Raw genomic sequence first — 21,891 nt, forward strand, 5'->3', positions numbered from 1 at the left:
CTTTTTTTGCTTAAAAATACACCTAAAGCAATATGAGATTGGGCGAGTCAGTTAAAAAAAACCACTTTTTTTTTTTAAACTGGTAAATCAGATTTATAAACTGAATGTGCTGAAGTACGTAAGGGGCCTGTCAATATCAGTCACACAGTACACACATCACAGTCACTGTTCATCCTGCACCTCTCCCCGGCCTAAGCAAACAAGAGGAAAGTTGTAGAACAAAGGATAAAGACCATGTTGCTGCTCCCTTTCTTTCCTAATCCTGTTTTCAGAGGCCATGAGTGCCAAGGTACATCTTTCCACTTTCCATAATAATTAATATAATAATTTAATAGCAATAAATGTCCCACTGATGGACATTGGGGATGTTTCAAATTTTCACCATTACAATTAATATCCTTAAGAGTTTGTTTCTTTTTCTTTCTCTCTTTTTTTTTTTTGCACACAAGCACATATTCCTTCTCGTTCTCTTCCAAAATAATTTTGGTCATTAAGTGGTAACTGTTGGATCATTTCAAATCTTAACAATAATGATCTTCCAAAAAGTCTTTGCCAACTTCTACTTCCCCTAACACTCTACAAAGTCTCTGTTTCCTTGCATCCTCGCCAACATTTAGTATTGACTATGCATCTTTTGGTCAGCTAGCAGTGTGTAGCACTTCACTGTTCCCATTTGCAGTTTTACATGCTGGCATTTTTCTCCTGAATCTGCATTGTATTTATGTGCTCAGAAAAACGTATCGAACACCTGCTATTACTACTGTGTAACCAAGTTCTGTCCCAAGCGAAAGGAATATGGCCATGAATACCAAAGGCAAAGTCCTTGTCTTCATGAAACTCCCACTGGAGCAGGAGAGGCTGAGAAAAACATGATAAGCAGATGTGTGTAAAGGCGGAAGTCCAGCAGGGGAAGGAGAGAGGGGCCTGGGGATTTGCATAGGTGGCCAGGGAAGACCTGACTGTAAGAGCAGAATTTGCCTTTTGCTACCAGATGCTTTTTTGGTTTGGCACATGGATCTTTGCCAGGTGTGTTGTTAAAGATCCCCTCCCAGACCTTTATTATCATCATTTAATGTTTTTATGTGTGTCACTTTTTTATGTTGGAGATTTTCATTTTCATTTTTAATAATGTCAAAATTATCTCTTATGGTTTCTGCATCCTATGTCAGCAATGGCTTTTTATCTGCACAACTGAAGATGTCTACCTGTTTGAAATCTGTCTGTGTCCAAGTTCTGGGACTTGGAGGAGGAAGAAAATTCATGGGCTTAGTTTGTCTTCTCGATCCAATGCCCATATTCACTTTTCTATTATTTCAAAAGGTCCCAAAGTCTATTTGGTACAAGGACTTGTTATTACAATAAAAATTACTTCCCTCCTCCCCACTATACAGACTTAATGTGTAAAGATAATAAACCTAAAACTATCCAAAAATATGAGGTTTATTATAAAAAAAAATCAGAACCTGCTGCACCTGGCTAAGAAATTATGAAATGAATTTCTATTCCCAAAGTGCTGCTGACCCACTCAGAGACCCATTAAAAGGAGGGCAGACCTCATCATTTCTCCTCCACACCCTCTGTGGAAGAAAGCCATTCTCCTTTGAAAAACTCAGTGCTGTGAAGCCCATTGACTAGGTGTTCGTTCTTTGGTTTATGAAATTCAAGTGTCTGAGATTTTCATTCTTCTGTGGTGATGCAGATGCATCACCTGCCCCCAGGCTCTCTCAGTCCTGCATCCCGAAGAAGCAGGAGAGCCCCTGCCACCACAGGGAGGTGGGCGAGAAGGGAAGGGAAGAGGCAGAAAAGCAGAGAGCGAGGGAATCAATCCAAGTGACCCAAACAGGGCCACTTCCGGGAAGACAGCGCCACCTACCTGCCGGGAATATCCCTTCTCCGTGCTGGCCTGCCCGATGGTTATTTTTCGCAGAAATCGGTCATTGGTATCCAATACTGAAAGAGAACAGATTACTTGTTCTATCAACAAGTGTGGACTGGGCGCCTAGGCTGATGCTAAGCAAGTGGCAGCAAGGGAGATGAAATGAACAAGACATGTCTGCGGGTGGTAATAGCCTGAAGAAGGTAAAGGAGGTGAGAGGAAGAGGTGGGGTGGGCTTGGACTCCCTTTCTGATTAGATAGCAAGGCAAAGCGCAGGGCATCAGCTAGACCCAAAAGGGTGCATGTGGTATGACTGCACCTATCTGGGACAGCCAGAGAGGGAGATTCATGGAGACCCAGCACAGAACAGCTCCCAGGGCAGAGTGGAGTTGTTACTTAATGGGTACAGAGTTTCCATGAAGGATGACGTTCAGAGTGCAGATGGTGTCATCACTGGGGATTTATTTGATGCCACGAAGTGCACAGCGAAGGCGGTAACACAATTTACTAAATGTATAACATGCACGGACAAAAACGGTGACAGAAATTACGTAGGTGTACTTGGAACTTCAAGCATCTGCAGGATGAAGAATGTTGATCTTTCTTTGACACATAAAGCACCAGGGAGGCTCCTGCCCGGCCTGCCTTTGATGAGCTGGGTGCCACTGTTCTGTCTGTCTCTCACACACTATAACTCACACTACAGCACATACTAACCTCCTTTGTGATTTTTAAAGACATAAGCAGAGCATCTAAAAATGAAAGGACTACTTCTCAGTATTATCACTAGCTCATACTTTTATTCCCAAGATGCACAGCACAGTTGTCTAAAGTAAAAACATCTTTCCCGATGTGCAGCTATGCAACGTTGGCACCAGACTGAAGCGATCTCCTTACCGAATTTATTTAAAGTCAACATGGAAATTCAGCTGTTCTTTGTTTAGTAAAGAAAAAACAAGCAAAAGGTTATTAGGACCAACTATGATTGGTGGCATCCAAAGTCTGCCTGTGCTTTTTACATGATGCAGGTAGACGAGGGTGTGTCATAATCCACCAGGACTCTGATAAACAGGGAAAGGTGTGAAAGCATCATTGATACCTGAAAGAAACATGAAGGTTCAGCCTGCAGGGAAGACAGAGAGCTGACAGCAGCCCTCAGTTAACAATACATAATTCCTGGCCTCTAAACGAGAGAGGTGCAGGTGGAATGAGGAACATATGTATTCCTCCCTGGAGCAGGCAGCAAGGGCCTATTCTGTGCCCAGTCCTATGCTGGCAGTCCAGGGACCCAAAGGTGCAGAAGATGTCATCCCGATGGACGGAGATATGGACAGCACCAGGAGAGTGTGGAAGGACCGGGGTGGGACCACAGGGTGGCTTTGTTGTTTCATTCTTTGCTCTGACAGTCCTTGAGCCCTTCAGTGGCTACCCCAGATTTGTCCTGTGCTCTCCACCTGGGATAGGTCCACTGTTTTGACTTCCTGGGAAAGTAGAGCATCAACTCCCTACCATGGCACTGGGGCAGTGTTGGGGACCAGAAATTGAGGTGGGCTCACAGAGGATGGAGGCTGGTGGGCTTCAGCCATGATTGGGAGATGGGCATGTGAAGGACACAGGGTAGGACATAAGCCTGTGACACTCCCCTGGGGGGAGCATGGGTGCTCAAAGACGCAGGGGCTCCGACCTTCCCAACTGTGCCAAGTCCTGCTCTTGGTCCTCTGGGAACAACAGTGGCTCAGTATCGACATTTTTTCTATGTTTCTGGAAAAGTCTATGATTTCTGATTCCAACCTGTCCCCGGGCACATGAGACCTTAATGTACCAGGCACAGGATGAAGCAATCAGCATTTGTAGCCAGGTTGAAAGGAACGGGTGACCACTAATTGGTTTGACATCCATTTCTCCATCTCTACTAGGAACCTAGCGTCCCCTCCAGTTATCCAAAGTAGCTACTCTATCACAAGGACTACCCTAGTCGCAGATGGAAGCCAGAAAACCCTACTAGTCATGTTCTCAATTCACATGTGAGAGTCCTATTTCTCATTTTAATTTATGATGACCAGAACGAAACTACTTATCGGATGTCAGTTCAAATTGCTCTCACTCACATGGCTTGTCCATTGCAATACAGTTTTCTTCATTTAGTGCCTTGAACAGGAAAATAATTTTAGTGTTTTTTTTTTTTTTTGAATAATTTTTTAAAGTTGTCACTTCTATGAAAATCAATTTGTAACCACAGAACACTTCAGCCCCGTCTTCCTTCTCAGAGAGAATCCAGTCACGTCCTGGCCTGGGTGACGTGGCTTCTCTCTTCCACACCGTAGCTGACCCACTATTTCTGACGTCTGCCTTGGCTGGAGCCCCACAGCAGCTGGGTAGAGAAATTTCTCTTGGCATATCCACACTCCTGGTTCAAAATATACTAATTTCCATCCGTATGATTTTTCTCACCAGTGAACTTCCCCCCAAAGTTTTTTACACATTTAAATATAATGGTATTTTAAAAATTAATCTTCCTAGTTATAATTTTTTTTTTCCCCAAACAAGAAGGCTGCTCAATAAAATGCTGGTAAATATTCACATTGCTTGTTAAAAATGCTGTTGATCTCTTTGAAAGGCCCTGGGTTTGATGCCCAATACTGTGAAAAATAAAAAATAAGAAATAAACTAGAGTGACCATGAAACCAAGGGCTAACAAAATAGAAAATGTTTATGCCGTGAATGAAATTAGTTGAATATGAAATCTATATACCTAGATTATAACAGAAATATATATACAAAAAAACAGATGTACCTCTGGGCACGGTGGTGCAGGCCTGTAATCCAAGCTCGGGAGGCTGAGGCAGGAGGATTGCAAGTTCAAAGCCAGCCTCAGCAAATTAGCAAGGTCCTAAGCAACTTAGGAGATGCTGTCTCAAATCAAAAAAAAAAAGGGGGGGGGGCGGGGGAGTGATTATACTGTGGATGTGGCTCAGTGACAGAGCACTCCTGGGTTCAATCCTTGGTACCAAAACAACAAAACAAAATCAAAACAAAACAAAAAAAATGCAGCAAAAATTACAAGTAACAGTGCTAATCATCCTAGAGAAGTGATGTTTCTTATTCATTTGGCAATTTTCAAAATCTCTGTAATGTTATTCTTTTAAAATGGAAAATAGATCATTAATATGTTCTTAAAATATCCTAGTTTCCAAGGATATTTTAAGTTAGTTTGGGAGACAAAGACCCCAGAAAAGCTGCCTAATACAACCACAGTGTTTTCCGATGCCCATTCGAACGGCGCTTTCCAGTTTGCAAAGCACACGCACATTTCCATGCTGCCTCTCCATGTGGAGGCTGGTGTCACCACATGTGGAGCACCTCTAATCCCAAAACTCACGATGCTCCAAAATCTGCAAGTGTTTGAGTGTCAACATGGAACCACAGGTGGAAAATCCCTCACCATGACATGTGTTTCATGTGCTAGATTATTTAAAATATCGTATAGAATGACCTTCAGGCTATGTGTATGTGGTATCTATGGAACACAAATGAATGTCTTCTTTAGACACGGGTCCCATTTCCAATATACTTCATTATATTTATGCAAATATTATTTAAAAACTCTGAAACCTAAAACCCTCTGCTTCAGGTACTGCAGATAAGAGGTACCCAAGTTGCATTCTATTTTAAAGATGAGAAAACTGAGTGAGTGGGTCGTATGCTTGAAGATAGGCAGTTCACACTGGGCAGAGCCAAGGCTGGGTCTCTGGTATCTTGCACCTCATGGTCTATGGGAAAACACTCAGTTCTTACTGGCCTGGCTCGTGGACCCCCTGGAACACAGCTTCATGATGGTGTGAGACCTGGGCTGGATTTGGAAGGCCAGGGAGATGGGGTGGGGATGCCTGAGCAAGGGTTGGCAAAAGGACAAGGGCAGACCCTCCTCACTGTAGAGCAGAAAGGAACAAAGGGCACGGAGCCATTCTGTGGCAGTCCTGTCCTGAAGGCCCAACTGTGCACCAGGGACTTTGTAACACGGGGTGGTAGGAGCCACTGGAGGCTTCTGCTCAGGGAAGTGAGAGGTTAGTGTCTCTGTCAATGTGAACCTGTGGAACTAGGGGACGGAACTGGAGTAAGATGATGTATCAGCAGGTAACTGTCGGAAATTGGGCTTTTGATAAATATGTTGTGAAAGTGGATAGAAACAGTAAAAATGGAGGACGGGTCTGAGGAGGACAATCCAGGAAGGATCAGGAATGCATGCCTGCCAATGTGTCTGCAGTCCCAAGGGACTAACAGATATGACCGTCACCTTCCTGGGAGTATATACAGCCGATCATCTTCATTTCCATCTCCAAGAACCTCGGGCCCAGGACACACATGCCACTTGTTCAAGTCAAGGTCATGCAGTGGGGATGGGGGGAAAGGGAGAGCGAGAGGGTGGAGAAACATATGCGAGACCCTGACTCGGTGTTTAGTGCTTTTCCCCACTAGCCTACCCCACGGTGACCACCTAGATACAGGGGCAGAGTGGGAGAAGGGAGGACATCACAGCTGAAATGGAGAGGGAGGCAGGGAGGCCAGGAAGCAGACCCTGAAGTCCACCTGTCCTGTTCAAAGCATCAGAGGGAGACCTGGCAAATGGCGGGAAGCATCTAACAGATGAAAATACTAATTAGTGTTGCTTAGAGAGGGTGACAAAGAAGTGAAGGGACACGTAAGGAGAGACGTGGCTTTAATTTTTTTTTTTAAAAATCAGAGACAGAGGCCAAGGAGGAGAGAGACAGAAGAGAAAATTAATTCCCCTTATAAATTTTGAATGGGTGGGAGTGGATGGGACTAAGCCCAGACAGCAGGTGGATTAAGTAGGAGGAAGAGGAGGGAAATAAACGGTGGAATTAGGAAGCCCAGGCAGGAAGACGATGGGAAGGACTAAAAATGTGCATTAATGATATTAATCAAAGAGTTTCCGCTGAAGCATATTTCCCCACCTGCCTTCAAAACTCTGCTGTGTCCCCAGCTCCTACCTCTCTGCCACGTGATGGTACTGGGGTCGATGTTGAGACGGGCGAATTTACTCACTTCCTCTTCCGTCAGTGTGCCTGGGTCAGTCTTATTTATCCCCAGTTTCTAATGATTAAGAGGAAAAGACGTGATAAGTTCAAGAAGGAATAGAAAGTGTAAGGCCATGCCTCTTGCTTTATTCTCTCCATGCCAAGCCTTTTAAAAAACTAAACTTTGAGTAAATTGTAGGTTAAGCCAAATCATACAAATAAATGCCTGAGGTCAAATATCTTTTCCAGCTACAAGGCACCGAAAATCTGTATTACACTTTTCAAAGACAGATCTGAAAACAGAGCAAAGTGGGCCATTCACCGTGAACTCTTGGGCTGCTTTATGAGGCCACCACCTACCAAGCTCTGAAGGGACACAGACTGCTATCCCCATAACAGATGCTTTAGTTTGTTAATTGTTCTTTCCAAATGCATATAACAAAAAGCTAACGTTTATGTTGAAGATTCAAAACAAGTTATTTCTAATTCACTAAGAAAAAAAAAATTAAGATTTTAATGCATCTATTTTCTGCAAAGAAATTAACCTAAGAAAGTGGCTTTTAATAAAGAAGTATATATACACATATACTTCTTTATTAAAAAAAGAAAAAGAATCCCGGAAACAGATAGTGTACATGTTACAGCTGCTGAAGATGGAATTGCTTGCAACTCTCAACAGAGTGAACTTGGCTGAGTAACAAGCAAGGCGGAGAATTTTAAAAACCATTTAATACCAACCAGTGCTATGGATCATACCATGAAGGGTTATTTTTTAGTTTTGATGGAGAATGAGGGGAAGCCATGTGAGGAGCAGCAGAGAGGCAGCTAACAGCATTAGGAAGAAAATACCATGGAGGAGAATTAAGACGGCTTTCTCAAGTGCAAGTGGAATGTTTTGCTGCAACAAAACCTGAGAGAGATGAATTTTCAAAGCTATCTTGTCATTTCATAGACATTGACGCATTTTACAAAAATGCTTCTCTTTCAAGGAGAAGAATGCATCAAAATGCAGTTTGTTAGTGTGACTCGTAGGGTCCTTGTAGATGGGTGAAGCGGTCGTCTCACTTCACATGTGAAAAAACTGAGTCCTAAAAATACACTCGTTCACCTGGTTTGTGGTGCAGGATCCAGGTTTCAGGCTTCTAATTCTGCACTCTGTCTGCTAAATTGTTCAGTCCCTTTAGAGTGCAATACCCAAAAGAGTATCTGGAAACCAAAACTGAGTCAAGTTCAACATTTCTGGCTTTGGCAATCCTTCTGATGTGTTTCTAGGATATTTTCTTTTTAAACAACCGCTAACTGGAAACCTACCTTCAGCCGAGCAAGTTGAATTTCTGAAAATTCTCTGACACCATTCACTGAAGGGACCAGACGGTTATAAAGAGCCTAAAAAATAAACCAACAAACACAACTCCACAAAGTTTGAAGGTGGACCATGCACTTGGGCATTTCATAGGCTATGACAAAGTTCATGACAGTTATAACAAACTATTTAGATTAAAGGTCCCATTAAAATTTGGGGACTAACTTAAACCATAAAGACTTAGAAAATTCTGTTATTTTAATAAAAACTGACTAAATTTGAAATAATACACATTGCAAATAGCTTGTATAAACATAGCAAATAGCTCTTGATCTATAGCCTATGACTATCAAATTAATATTTATCTGGATGGTGTTCCAAGGATACACCGGGGAATCACTTTACTTGAAGAAAGTCAGGACCTTTCTTGTAAAACATGCCAAAAAGCACCCCACTAATCCTTGCCCTATGTCCCTGAGGATTTAGGACCTGGTACCCGGGCTCTTTCAGGTATGTATTCAGCTCTTGGACTACACGTATGTGAAGCCCAGGATGGGTCTCTGACTCTCACAGCACAGCTGAATTAACTGCACGTAGCATTAGTCTTAAAAAAGGTGCATGTCCAATCTCCCCGTTAGTATATAGATCAGAGACTGGACCTGGCTAGAATGAAGAGAATTGGCCCAATGGTCACCTTAGAACTAAAAACTCATTTCTAGCGATATTTGGCTTAAAAAGTACAACATAATATAATTCACCCAACAGCTTGGCAGTGGTCATAAACCCATCTGAGAATCTGACCAAAGTACGGCTGCTCTCTTGGAATTGAGAACATATATAAAATTCACAAAACACTGAAAAAATTTTTAGAGAGTTTACAGACTAGAAATCTTTCCATGATTCCTTAAGAAACCAGGAATCCCAAGGATCAAGTTCCCAAAATAGATAATAAGGAATCCTTCCCACCTTATCGGTTTGAGTGTTTTCATGCAAGATCCTTGTGTCGATGGCAGCGGCCAGCAAGTTATTGGCAGCAGTAATGGCGTGGATGTCCCCAGTTAAGTGCAGGTTGAACTATAAATGAAACGCAACATCTATCTGTTTCAAACAAACATCACCCGAATAGAAAAAAATGACACACTAACTATGTGTCTTTATAACAAGCTGAATCCATGATGACCTAAACAAGGAAGTCCAGGTCAAGGCCTTCCACTGGACAAAGAGTACTTGAACAGCCTCTTTCATCACAAATTCTTCTATTCTTGGGTTAGAGGAGAAACATTCTGATGGGCTCATTGATGGCTTTCCTTATTTTGGTTTCTTTCTCTTTCTCTTTATGTATTGCTTTATTCTTTAAAAAAAAAAAAACTGCACGACATCAACTATTCATTGGAATGACAAGGTATAAAATAAAGAGTAACAACAGAATATAAAACATTACAGAAAGATTAAGAAAGAAGGTATGTCATTCCCACAGCTCTATTAATTTTGCTATTTTCTTCTAGTCCCAATGCACACATGATCATTATTTGTATAACTGGCAAACTTATATTTGGAAACTTGTTTAAAAAAAAAGTTATTAGAGAGTGAGCATTTCCTAATCCAAATATCTGAAATTCAGAGTGCTTCAAAATGCAGAACTTTTTGAGTACACTATCACATTGCCGACTGAAAAATATGCATGAAATTTTGTTTCATATGCAAAATTATTGAAAATATCACATCAAATTATGTCCAGGTTTATGTAGAAGGTACATATAAAACACAAATAAATTTCATGTTCATATTTGGGTTCCATTCCCAACATATCTCATTATGTATATTTAAAAATTTTTAAATTTAAATAAACCTGAAATTCTTCTGGCCCCAGGCATTTTGGATAAGAAATCTTCCTGCAGTCTATAATAATCTTGTTGGTGTAGTTTATTAAGGCTGTGGAATCATGGAGATGCATCAAAAATTTTACCCTCCAATGTCTGGATATGTAAATTGCTTTCAAATTTTCACTTTTGCCAAAAAAGTGCTATAACTCTAAACAATAAATGTAAATAGTAATTATTAATAAGCAATATATTTCTGGGAGTTAAAGGATTCTGATTAATATAAGAAAAGTTCTTTTTCAAAGTTTTAGCTGCAAAACACAGTAGATGAGTTACTTTAGGAAAAAAGTTACACCTTCAGACTAAAAAAAATAACAATGGAAAAAAGATGGTATTCTGTTTTAAGATGCATTTCTTTAACCTCTTGGAAGGTTAAAAATTCATATTTCTTGTTAAATTTTGTATTCACTAGAGAAAATGTGAAACTACATATATATGTATATTTCATAAAATATATTTATAATTTCCAATGTTGGGATCCTAGTTCCATAATAGCTTATGCCTTAGCTTTTACATTTAATGTTAATGTTACTAGAATTTTTATGTCATAGTTTTCAAAACGTGTTGTTAATTTGATATTCTATCTTTAAACATTTAAGTTTTTCGCAATTTTTTAATGTTATGAACTAGACGGAGTTTTTTGTTTGTTTTTGGTACTGGGAATAGAAGCCAGGGGTGCTTTACCACTGAGCTACATACCCAGCACTTTTTTATATTTAATTTTGAGACATGGTCTTGCTAAGCCATTTAGGGCCTCACTAAGTGGCTGAAGCTGGTCTCAAACTTGCCATCCTCCTGCCTTAGCCTCCCAGGTTGCTGGGATTACAGGCATACGCAGAGCCCCAGGCACACAGCTCCCAGCCCACAGCTAAAGATAGAGTTTTAAAATTAAATATTTATACGCACATCCAATTCTTCCTCGGGACAAACTGAAAATGAACTTATTTGGGCAAAGGACATGAATGTTTTTAAGGTACTTGATACATTTTTCTAACTCTTTTTGCAGAAGTTTTATTAATATACACTTCCCAGAAGCGATGGAGAGTGTACTTCAATCTATCTCTGCCAAAATTTGGTATGAATGCTACTTTGAAAAATTCTGCTCTGTCAACTTGAGAAGTGAAGCAGTAACTGATAGTGGTTTTAATGCAGATGTTTTTGGTTATTAGTGGAGATGGAACACCCTTGGTTAGTTACTATTTATCTTCTGACATTTTTCTTGAACCCTTTGGCCATTCTACAACTGGGGTTTAAGTTTTGCTTCCAGCTGTCTACTTGATATCCTCTCGGGTGTCTCAAAGGACCCCCAAGGGCTCTTTCCTCTGGATGGCTGTCCTTCATCACAGACACTGCCAACTCAGTTCCCCAATTCTCCATTTCAACAACAGATTCCATTGATTTGCTCAACGCAACACCCCGGACATTACCCTTTGATTCTCCCCTCGACTCATCCCAACGTCTTCTGCCTTAGCCTCCCAAGTTGCTGGGATTTCAGGCATATGCAGACGTCCCACAAACATCAGCGAACAGAGCTTAAATCACCATCCTTTTTCTACCCTCATGGCCACTGTCCTGGGCCCAGCAGCCACCATCTTCCCCCTGGGCTGCCCCCATAGTATCCATACTGGGCTTCATCTGTCGACTCTTTGCACAGAGGCCAGAGTGAGTTTTGGAAAGCCTAATCTGCCTCCTGTGGTGATTCAGGGAAGATCCCTGCAATGAGGCCGACCATGACACTTAAATCAAACCCAGGCTCTTGGCTAAGAACTGAAAGGGCTGGCACCTGTCCACTCTTGTGTCCCATCTCCCTCACCCACCCTGCCCGGGGAGCTGGAGCCACACTGGTGTCCTCCGAACAGGCCAACCCCTCTCCTGTCTCAGGACTTTCCCACCAGAGTTCCTGCTGCCTGGAACGTCTTTCCTCACTCTTGACCAGGCTTCCCCTTTGCACCTTTTAAGTCTTCCTATTTTCACTTTCCTTTTCTCAGCCCATCTGGAATTTATTCTAACATCTCCCCCATTTGACTATTTGTGACATTTCTTCCAGTGTGTTCTGTGAATGCAGGTGTCTAGTATTAACAAGCGGTAAGCGTCAGGCGCTGTGCTCAGAGCTGCAGATACAGGGATGGAGAAGACACGAGGGTGTTCTGCTCTCAGGGACCAGCTGCCTGACTGTGTGCTCCAAGCCACGTAGTGAATGGCTTAAAACAGTGGGACACCACCTCCCTTCCCTGTTTGCTGGCGAAATCCTGAGTTCTATATTCCCTAGACTCCATCCCCAGCCTAGCCTCCTGGCTCTGGATCGATCCTCCTGGCTTTGTCAATAGTACTCACTCCCGTTCAGATGTGAGGCTTGGGCTGTTTTCTCAGCAATGCCTTGGACTCCTCTTTCTCATTCCCACCCCTTATTCTTGAGGGGTTTTCCAGAGTTTCTTCCCAGACACTCAGGCCTCTATGGGTAAACACTTCTCCTACTCCTTCAACAAAGTAAAAAAAAAAAAAAAATACTTTCTAATGAGCACCCATTATTTTCTGGGCACTATACTAAGTGCTGGGACCTGGCACCTCAAGACAGGCCTCCAACTCACAGAAGACAACCAAACTGATGTCTGAAAACACAGGGGAATTTGTGGGGTGGAGCAGAAATTCAAGAACAGAACCTGAGATGGGTAATAAGGGTGGAAAAGGAAAAGAAGAATGTTCGAGGCACGGGAAAAGTCTTGGAATCAAGATAAAACAGGGGACTGAGGGTGCAGCTCAGTGGTAGAGCATGTTTGAGCATTCATGAAGTCCTGGGTTCGGGCCTCACTTCTACCTGCAAGGTAACAAGAAGAGAAAACAGGACGGGAGTCTGTGAGGAGACTGAAATGGGGATGGTGGGGGGAAAGTGGGATGGTGGGCCAGCAGATGGTGAAGCAGAACTAGCAGGCTACTGAGCCTTCACGTTGAGCAGGAGAGACGGGCAGTGACCTGCTCAGACCAGGGTTCAGGGAGAGTATGAAGGAGCGAACTGTGAGGCTGATGCAGACAGCAGAGGTGCTGAGATGAGCCCTGGTTAGGTCCAGGGCACAAAGGAGGCTACGCGGGATGAAGAAAAGGTTCTCAGGAAAATCAGAACTGATACCACTGGCTTTTTTTTTTTTTTCTCCCTTGTTCTCCTCTGCAAACATTTTATTTTGGAGTCTGAATGGACAGAAGTGAGCATCCAAGTCCTCCTGACTTTGGTGGTATAGCAATGACCAATGGAAGGACAGGTCAGCATTCTTAAGAACATTCAAGTCTACGCAGGTATTGGGACTTAGAATCTTTTGCAATCTAGAAAGGTAGTATGATGCAGGTAAAACTTATTTATAAAATACCCCAACCAGGCAGTAGACCAGCACCCTTCAGAAGAGGAATATGCGTGAATAATCAGCAAAACATGAATATTCACCCCAGGTGGCATACACAAAACCCACACATGGCTCCCAACAGTCAATGGGAGGTTCTGCCACCACAGGAGCTGTGCGAATGCCCTGGGTTTACAGAGTCTTTCAGGCTTTAGATCATGGATGAAGGACTGTGGGCCGCTTGATGAAACAGACACTGAGATGTCAGGAAGGAAACAGGGACCCACGGCACACCTCAAGGCCTTACCTCCTCCATGGGGATGACCTGTGCGTATCCGCCACCTGCAGCTCCTCCTAAACAACAAGGTGGCATTTAGTGAGTCATCAAGTGCATCTGCACGGCCCCGACAGAGCCCCAGGCACAGCTCCCAACCAAATAGGTAGGCATCTATGCCAAGGTGAAATCATTACCTGCCCTGTGCAAGCAGAACAGGAGTAAAACAAAGTTTGCATGGGTGTCCAACTGTGCAATCGAAGACTTGCATTTCTTTGTTTAAAAACAAAGGTAAAATAATAAAGATACACACACACACATACACATTTGCTATATATAGCAAATGCCAGCACTGTAAAAACATTTCAGAGCTAGGATTATGGGTGCAGGCCCATAATCCCAGCAATTTAGGAGGCTGAGGCAGGAGGATCACAAGCTTGAGGCTAATCTGAGCAATTTAGGAAGATCCTATCTCAAAAAATAAAAAAGGTCTGGGTATAGCTTAGCAGTAGAGCAACTACTACTGGGTTGAATCCCTAGTACCAAAATAACAACCAACAAAAAGCATGCTTCAGGATATAACATGGTTTTATTAATTTATTATTGTATATCAAGGCTGTACTTTATCTAAATCATCTATATACTGAAGTAATAAAAATTTTCGCTTAAAAAGCCACCTGCAAATGATCTACAGATTATAAACTTCAGCCAGATCATTTTAGATAATCCTAGGAAAGGTCTGTCCTGTTGTTTATCCTTTAGGGATTAAAGCTGTATGTTAAAAAAAAAAAAAGCATTTCACCCACTTGCATAACATTTTATAATTTACCCCATTCTTTTTAGGCTACCTCATTTGAGCTTCACAACAACCTGATGAGCTGGGCACCATGGACTTTTTAAACTCTGACGGATGCAGCTCAGAGAGGTCTTCACTGGCGATAGGTCACACAACGGTGAGAGACACAGCTGTGATCCAAACCTTGGCCCTCTCACTCCAATGTTCCACTGCATAATGGATGACCCTCTACGAGTTATCAGCTCTTGATGAGTTAGGAGTTATTAATGTTTATAAAAGTAATATAAATATAATACAGTTAAAAACCACCAACTGCCAAGAACACACAGTAATGGCAATAAGTGCTATTGTAAAATGAAGTCAGGAGTGACTTCACGATCCATCAACGAAGAAAGAGTCATGAGTGGGAATGTGCCAGACACGAGCCCCGCCAGAGCCAGAGAGGAATTTCACCATGACTCTGTGCACAGCCAGTTCGTCTCCAGAGCTCCTCAGGCCCCACACGACAGCTCCCACAAGCTGAGTCTTGGGGGCCAACTTAAGGGGCCTCTCAGGGTTTGGAGAGAAGGATCTTCACGGGGCTGGGATGATAAAAAGCCCCCAGGACCAGCAGATTTTCAAAGGTTTTGGCAGACAAGGCCCAGTCGAGACAGAATGGGGAGGACTGCCCAATGGGCCGAGGGGAGCGGGTCTCCCATGGGCTGCACTGAAGACCCTGCCCCATGCAGCTCCCTAGGCATTTCTGCGTGCCAGGAGGACCAACCTGGGGTAACTGCTGCATACTCAGTGTGCAGAGGGCAAACGTAGGCACAAGATGGACCAATTCTTCTGAAAAGTTTTACCCCCTGTGTATGATCTTCTTTTTAAAAAGCTCCCCCCGCCTACACACAATTTTGCTCTGACAAATATACAAGTTGCGAAATAAAGTACCTTTCACTCCAAAAGTCGGCCCTTGGGAAGGCTGCCTCAGACAGGCAAAGGAGTTGACGTGCAGGTGTGCGGTCAGCGCCTGCACCAGCCCGATGGTGACTGTGCTCTTCCCTTCTCCAAGAGGGGTGGGCGTGATCCTGGTGGGGGGAGAGTGAACTGAGTCATTTTTCCAAGACAAACCATGCAGAGCTAACCTCTCCCAACTCCACTCAGTAATGCCGTTGCTTGGATCATGGTGGTCTACCCTCAGCACTCAGGCCAAGCTGAAGGTAAGATCAAGAGAGACATGTAGAGGGGCTGGGGCTGTGGCTCAGTGGTACAGTGCCTGCCTAGCGTGTGTGAGGCACTGGGTTCGATTCACAGCACCACATGTAAGCAAATAAATAAATAAAGGTCTATCAATAACTAATAAAAGTATTTTTTTTTTTAAAAAAAGAGAGAACAGGGAAGAAAACTAGAAACCAAAAGGGCAAAGTTATCTAACTCCTTAGAGTGAGGAAGTTCTTTGTTCTCATGGAGGGACACCAGCATTTCTGTTGCTTCCTATCTCTTGGAGACTCATAACTAAGCCTAATCCCTTTCCATACAATAGCTCTTTCAATGTTGGAAAAGAGTAAGTCCAAAGCCCCTCCCATAGAAAGCAGGAATTCCACCCCCCCCCCCCCGCCCCAGCCGGAGTTTATTACTGATAACACCCAAAAAAGACAAATATTCACATGTTTATAACATCACAGTATTAGATGATAGGAAGCAAACCAATTACATTCCCAAAGACAACCCATAAAGCTATTCCTTAGCATCTTATTACCACCAAATGCACCATTTGTGCATTAGATGGTGTGAGTCGGAATGTGTAGGATATTAAACTACAACAGATATGATCAGACTGTTTTCTGGCCTACAAAATTTGGTGAAGTGGCCACAAAGAGGAAGTCATGCCTTTGATCCATCGTGGTCCCCAGCTATCTCAGACCACCCCTACAACACGATCAGTGATGGAGAAGTCAGATTCCTTCTCTGCATGGATAACTCAGTGACTACAATACACGTGATAAACACTAAGATGGGGAATAGGTCAAACAGACTATGTTAAGTGTGCACGTGGAAGGAGGATCTAACTAGATTGGGAACACCAGGGAAGGCTTCCTGTAGGAAGTGACATCTTGGTGGAGTCCTGATAAATATTATCCAGATAAAACTGAGTGGGGTAGGGGTGGTTAATAAGCAGAGAACTTTGCATCTATGGTCTTATTTGTATCCCATTTGATAGATGAGAAAACAGGTACAGAGGGTTTGAATAACTTGCCCACGATCACCTGACTAGAAGGCAGTAGAGCTGGTCCTACCCCACAGACCAGCTGTCTGACTTCCCAGGTTATTTCTACTGATGGAATAGTAAGTGTTCTGCTGTGGTAACTACAGCTGGCAGATTACCTAGCAGATTAGGGCACGGGATGAGCACAGTCAGCCAGGGAGAAGGAGCAGAGAAAGAGAAGGGTATGGACAAGTACATCTGAGAGACCAAAGGAAATCAAGGAGGAGTAAGATGAAAGAAGAACCCCCGCCCCCCGCCCCATAGGAAGGCCAAAGAAGAGCACATTTAAGACAGAGGGAGCCACAGGCCACTGAGGTTTGAAATCAAGTGAGGACAGAGGAGAGCCAGTGGACTCCACGACAGAGTGACCACTACAGGAGGGGTTGGTGGTGAGCCAGCAAGAAGAAGACACGGTGAAATAACCTTCAACTCCCAAGTCACATCAAAATGGCATCCCCGTGACCTCTGCATGTGTCTAACGAGCACATTTTGGAGCGGGGCCAACAAGGAGACTCCAAGTTACACAAAGGTGCTTATCCATGGAGTCAACTTTCTACTCTTTGAGATACAACACTCATAATGATAAGAGCAGACGCCCAGAGACATCAAAATCTTTGGAAAGCTTGTAAAGAAGATGCAGTACCTTCTGTAGGGCAGTTTCAGGACCTACTGAGCATTTATTGTTTGCAAAGAAAAAAACGATTGACTTGAGCAGTGTTCCATGAGTGATTACATTTTCTTTCCCCAGGACAGGCTCACAGAGCTGCAGAGCGGGCCAAGAGCGGCCACGCCCAGCGATGACCTCCTGGGAACTTCAGCCAGCCATCCAAGTCTTAATTAGAAACACAGGACCGCTCAGCTTTTTGCCAACGAATACAATTCAGGAAAATCAGAAAGTAGGAAGTATTTATTGGGAGCAATAAAAGGAGAGCTACAATAAAAAATTTATTTCGCCTCATGCCGGCATGCGATATCAAAATTTGGTTTACTTTTTTCCCCCACAGTATCCTTAGCTCAGATTCCAAATTGTCAAAGTTGACTTTGAAAAGAACAAACACAAAAACTGTCTCATGTCTTTTTCTGTTTCAGTGAGAGCGTTGTTTATGAAGATGGAAGTGTGATTTTTGTTGATGAACTTCCTCAACCTCTCCAGGCATGTTGGTGGGCTCCCGACCTATGTCCACAACACAGCATTTCTTATAGGACTTGTCTGCGACTTCTCAGATGGCTTATGATTAGGGATTTGATCTAGTCTGTCTTGCCTAAGGGCCACAAGTGTGCCAAGATAGAGGATTTATTGTCAACTACAGAAAAAAAAAAAAAATCTGCCAAAGTACCCTGTGACAATTTGGATTCATTCTGAAATAGGCTGATCATTTACTCAAAGGTCGAAGAAATTGCTTATATGGAGGCAAGAGGTAAAACTCTGAATCATTCTTAAAATTCAGAATCCAACAAGAGTATTATTGGCATTAGTCACGGCCTAACCATGAATCCCAAACTACAGGCTCAACAGCAAAAGAGTATATATCATTCATTCCAGGCATCTTTATGATTTGGAAGGTCTTTTAAAAGCCTTTTATTATCTAATAATAAAACTTATAGTCCATTTGGTTGTGTTTCCCATTACATTTGACAGAGGTAAATAGTTCAGAGTTCCTGTGGGTACTGGTTCCTTCTAAATACCTTTGTTCTAGTTTACAATTAATACAAATAAAGGGGAAACTCACAGATATTCAGTTATCTAAGGTAGAAGGGCAAAATCTTAGAAAACTCAGTAGAGGTTATTTTCACTCTGTACCAGAAAGATGGGATAAAACATTAAAACCCCAAAAACCTCAAGTCAAGTATTTGGCATGCTGCCGAAAACAAAAGATGAAGTGACATAAATGATATATTAGATTGAATATCACCTTTCTCTAAGGTGATATTCAATCTAATCTCAGAGCAGTCTGGATTTTTTTTTTTTTTTTTAAAGTACTCTGTCCGAGCAATTCAGAGAACTTCTAGATTGTTCTGCATGGAAATCTGTGGAAGCCCAATAGAGACCAAGTGCACATTCAAATGCCCTGCAGCTGCACTCCGAGTCAGGTTCTCAAACGAAATTCCTTTTCATCAGTGTAACTGGGAAAATATGTAAAACTCAAGAGCCCCTAAGATTCTGTTGGCGTATTTCCCTGAACAATTCCCAATACTTTTCATTTTGTCAGGCAAAGCAAATAAAGTGATGTGTAGGTGTAAATTCCATGTGATACACAGCTGATGAAATGCAGATGATTCTGACTGAATGAGAAATCAGAAGGTTTGAAGAATGGCTTTTTAAGGAGAATTAATCTGTTCTGCTTTTGTGTTACCAATAACAGAATTTTTTTTTAAATCCCATTCTTTTATATTTTCACCCACCGTTGATATATTTAAATCACATTTATATATAAATCCATACGTACAATAACAAATGTATTATGAGTTAGGTTATTGAAAAATTTCTTAGGTATTTGAATTCCTCTAAGGCATGGGAAAAGATTCATGTTAGACTTCAGAGAGAAAGACACGACACAGAATGGTATTTATAGCATGGTCTTTGTACAAAAATGGATGCATAGACAAAATTCTGGAAGGAGATTTAAAACCTTTCAGAAAAAAGGAAGTAATTCTGCACTTAATGAAGGGGTCATTCCATTTCTGAAGAAGCTGCAACAGTGCATGACATAACTGATAATGTCATTCTGCCCTAACTTTAAAAATTTTTTTATTAATTGTAGATGGATACAACATATTTATTTATTTATTTGTTTGTTTGTTTGTTTATATGCAGTGCTGAGGATCAAACCCAGTGCCTCACATGTGCTAGGCAAGTGCTCTGCCACTGAGCCCCAGCCCAGGCCCTTGCTCTAAGTTTGACCTGACCAAAAATAAAAAAGGGAGTTGATTTTTACATTAAATTTATTTTCTATTTTTTTTTAGGTTATAAATAAAATATTTCTGTTCTAAGTTGACCTCAATCATACAGCTATCAAGAATTAGGTAGTAAAGGCAGTTTACACATTTAAAATATATATATATCATTTGCTGTGTTTGGGGGGCTGTTTCTAGAATACCATGTGACATACATCTTCTAGAACTCTTCCTATTCACAGTGCTTTTCTCAACGCAGTTGAAAGAAGAGCATTTCATTTGGTTCATAAAAGGTCTCTGATAATAAGGGGAGCTTTCACCACAATTCAGAAAAAGAACTATTGGGGGCAGGGGCTGGGGCAGGGGTGGGGGCTGGGGCTAAGGCTGGGGCTGGGGTTGGGGCTCAGTGGTAGAGCGCTTGCCTAGCATGTGTGAGGCACTGGGTTCAATTCTCAGCACATATAAATAAATAAAATTTAAAAAAAGAAAAAGAACTATTGATCTTTTTGTGTTTAATCTGTACTTCAGAGAAATCATGTTTAATTTTCATTTCTACTTAAAATCTGGCATGCTGGCCAGTTAGACCCATTCACACTGGCCTAGAGCAATGAGCTTCTGGGACTGGCCTGACATTAGCTCTGGTCCCAGTGGTCATCCTAGCATCCTCTAGCAGATGGATGGAGGCCGGGCCTTGGCAGTTTGACTCCAAGTTAGGAACCTGATAACATCATCATCATATCATGGCTTTTGTTTCAGATGTATCAATTCTGCGCTCCTAGCTCAGGGCAGGGCCGTGTCTGGATTTTATTTCCAAAATGGACAAGCCCCAAATGGGATAAATCACAGTCATTCCACAAGAAAAATTACAGGGAGCCTGAAAGCCTGAGAATATTTCTCACAGTCAACCAGGGTCTGCAGCAGGTTGCGTGGAGAAAAGGCTGTCCATATTGAACATGCATAGACTTCGGGGGATCATTATTCTCTAAATAATGTACAACTACTGCCATAGCGTGAACACTGCATTACATTTAAGTGAGCCAGAGATGATTTAAAATATTAGAGAATGTTTGTAGGTTATAGGCAAAGACTCTGCTGTTCCCTAGAAGGAACTTGAACATTTGAAGATTTGGATGGCTGAAGGGGTCCTAGGACAAATCCCCTACAGATACAGGAGAACTGCTGTAACTAAATTTACCTCCAGGGATTTTTCAAAAGGAGATAACTGGACAAATGCACAAATATGCATGGCCAAGGCTGTGATCTTAGCATGCTGACAGTGGATAAAATTTGGAAATAATTTAATTGCCCATCAGTAGAGCAGAAGACTGTGGAACATCCCTACCATATTTTCAAGTCATTGTCCACCTCAATGCCCTTGAAGAATTAGAAACACACTGTACTCTAAACAGTAAGCTACCCCAGTGCTTCTCATGGAGCAAGAGGCGTTAAAACATGCAAAATGGAATCCATGCCATCCCAGGCATTTTTACTCTCCCCCCATGTATTTAAGAATCTCAGATGTGAGCACTGGAATGTTTATTATGCAGTGGAGAAAACAGTCACAGCTCCACATTTGCTCCCGTGGGACGAGGTACACAGTGCACTGGTGCACAGGAAGCAGCTGGCAGAACAGCACAGGTGGGGCCACTTCAGTTATGGAAGAGTCTATCCACACCACGGAGGGACCCAGCACGGACAGGCATCTCCTCTGGGGGGTGGAATTTGTGATGTTTTACATTTTTTTTTTGTTTGTTTGTTTAAATTTTCTGTTTTTCTGCAATATTTCTATAAAGGCACTGTGTCATTTTTATAACCAGAAAAAGATATAAAGATAAAAGGACTCACGTTGATAATTACATAAAAACAAAGTTAACTGAGCCAAGTCCAGTTACAAGAAATGTGTCTGCCTTACAAATGGGTTTTGTACCTCAAGCCTTGGCCTGTATGTCACAGGCAATGGTCAATGCAATGAACTTTTGTAGACAATGAAAGAATTCACAAGGTCTCTTGATGTTCCCTCAGTTCACACTAAATAAATTGTCCAAATCTCTTGTTTTCTATTATCTTTTTAGCTAGTGAATGGGTTTTCTCTTTTTAAGGGGAAAAACAGCAAACACTCCTTTTCCCAAACACTATGAATGTCTTTCATCAAATATTCAAAACAAGTGAAAAGAGTCCAATGTTAGGTTTTAAAATTCAAGAAAAAAGAGTAAGTTTTTGTAATATAAATATGAAAAAAGAAACATCAAGAATATTG

The 21,891-nt window shown here is 42.1% G+C and overlaps 1 protein-coding gene across 1 annotated transcript in view; it reads right to left on the reverse strand.

The window, feature by feature from the left end:
* The window catches only part of Mthfd1l (methylenetetrahydrofolate dehydrogenase (NADP+ dependent) 1 like), a 191,149-nt gene that overhangs the window by 125,792 nt on the left and 43,466 nt on the right, over nucleotides 1–21,891 (reverse strand). Inside the window, exons 12-17 of the mRNA XM_078018905.1 lie at nucleotides 15,425–15,561; nucleotides 13,732–13,778; nucleotides 9,182–9,289; nucleotides 8,224–8,298; nucleotides 6,886–6,988; nucleotides 1,874–1,950 (exon numbers count right to left, since the gene is read on the reverse strand). Of these exons, the coding sequence (XP_077875031.1) occupies nucleotides 1,874–1,950; nucleotides 6,886–6,988; nucleotides 8,224–8,298; nucleotides 9,182–9,289; nucleotides 13,732–13,778; nucleotides 15,425–15,561 (547 nt within the window). The remainder of the gene's footprint in view (nucleotides 1–1,873; nucleotides 1,951–6,885; nucleotides 6,989–8,223; nucleotides 8,299–9,181; nucleotides 9,290–13,731; nucleotides 13,779–15,424; nucleotides 15,562–21,891) is intronic.

This window comes from Ictidomys tridecemlineatus, chromosome 8 (genome assembly GCF_052094955.1).
Source record: "Ictidomys tridecemlineatus isolate mIctTri1 chromosome 8, mIctTri1.hap1, whole genome shotgun sequence".
NCBI classification, from domain to species: Eukaryota; Metazoa; Chordata; class Mammalia; order Rodentia; family Sciuridae; genus Ictidomys; species Ictidomys tridecemlineatus.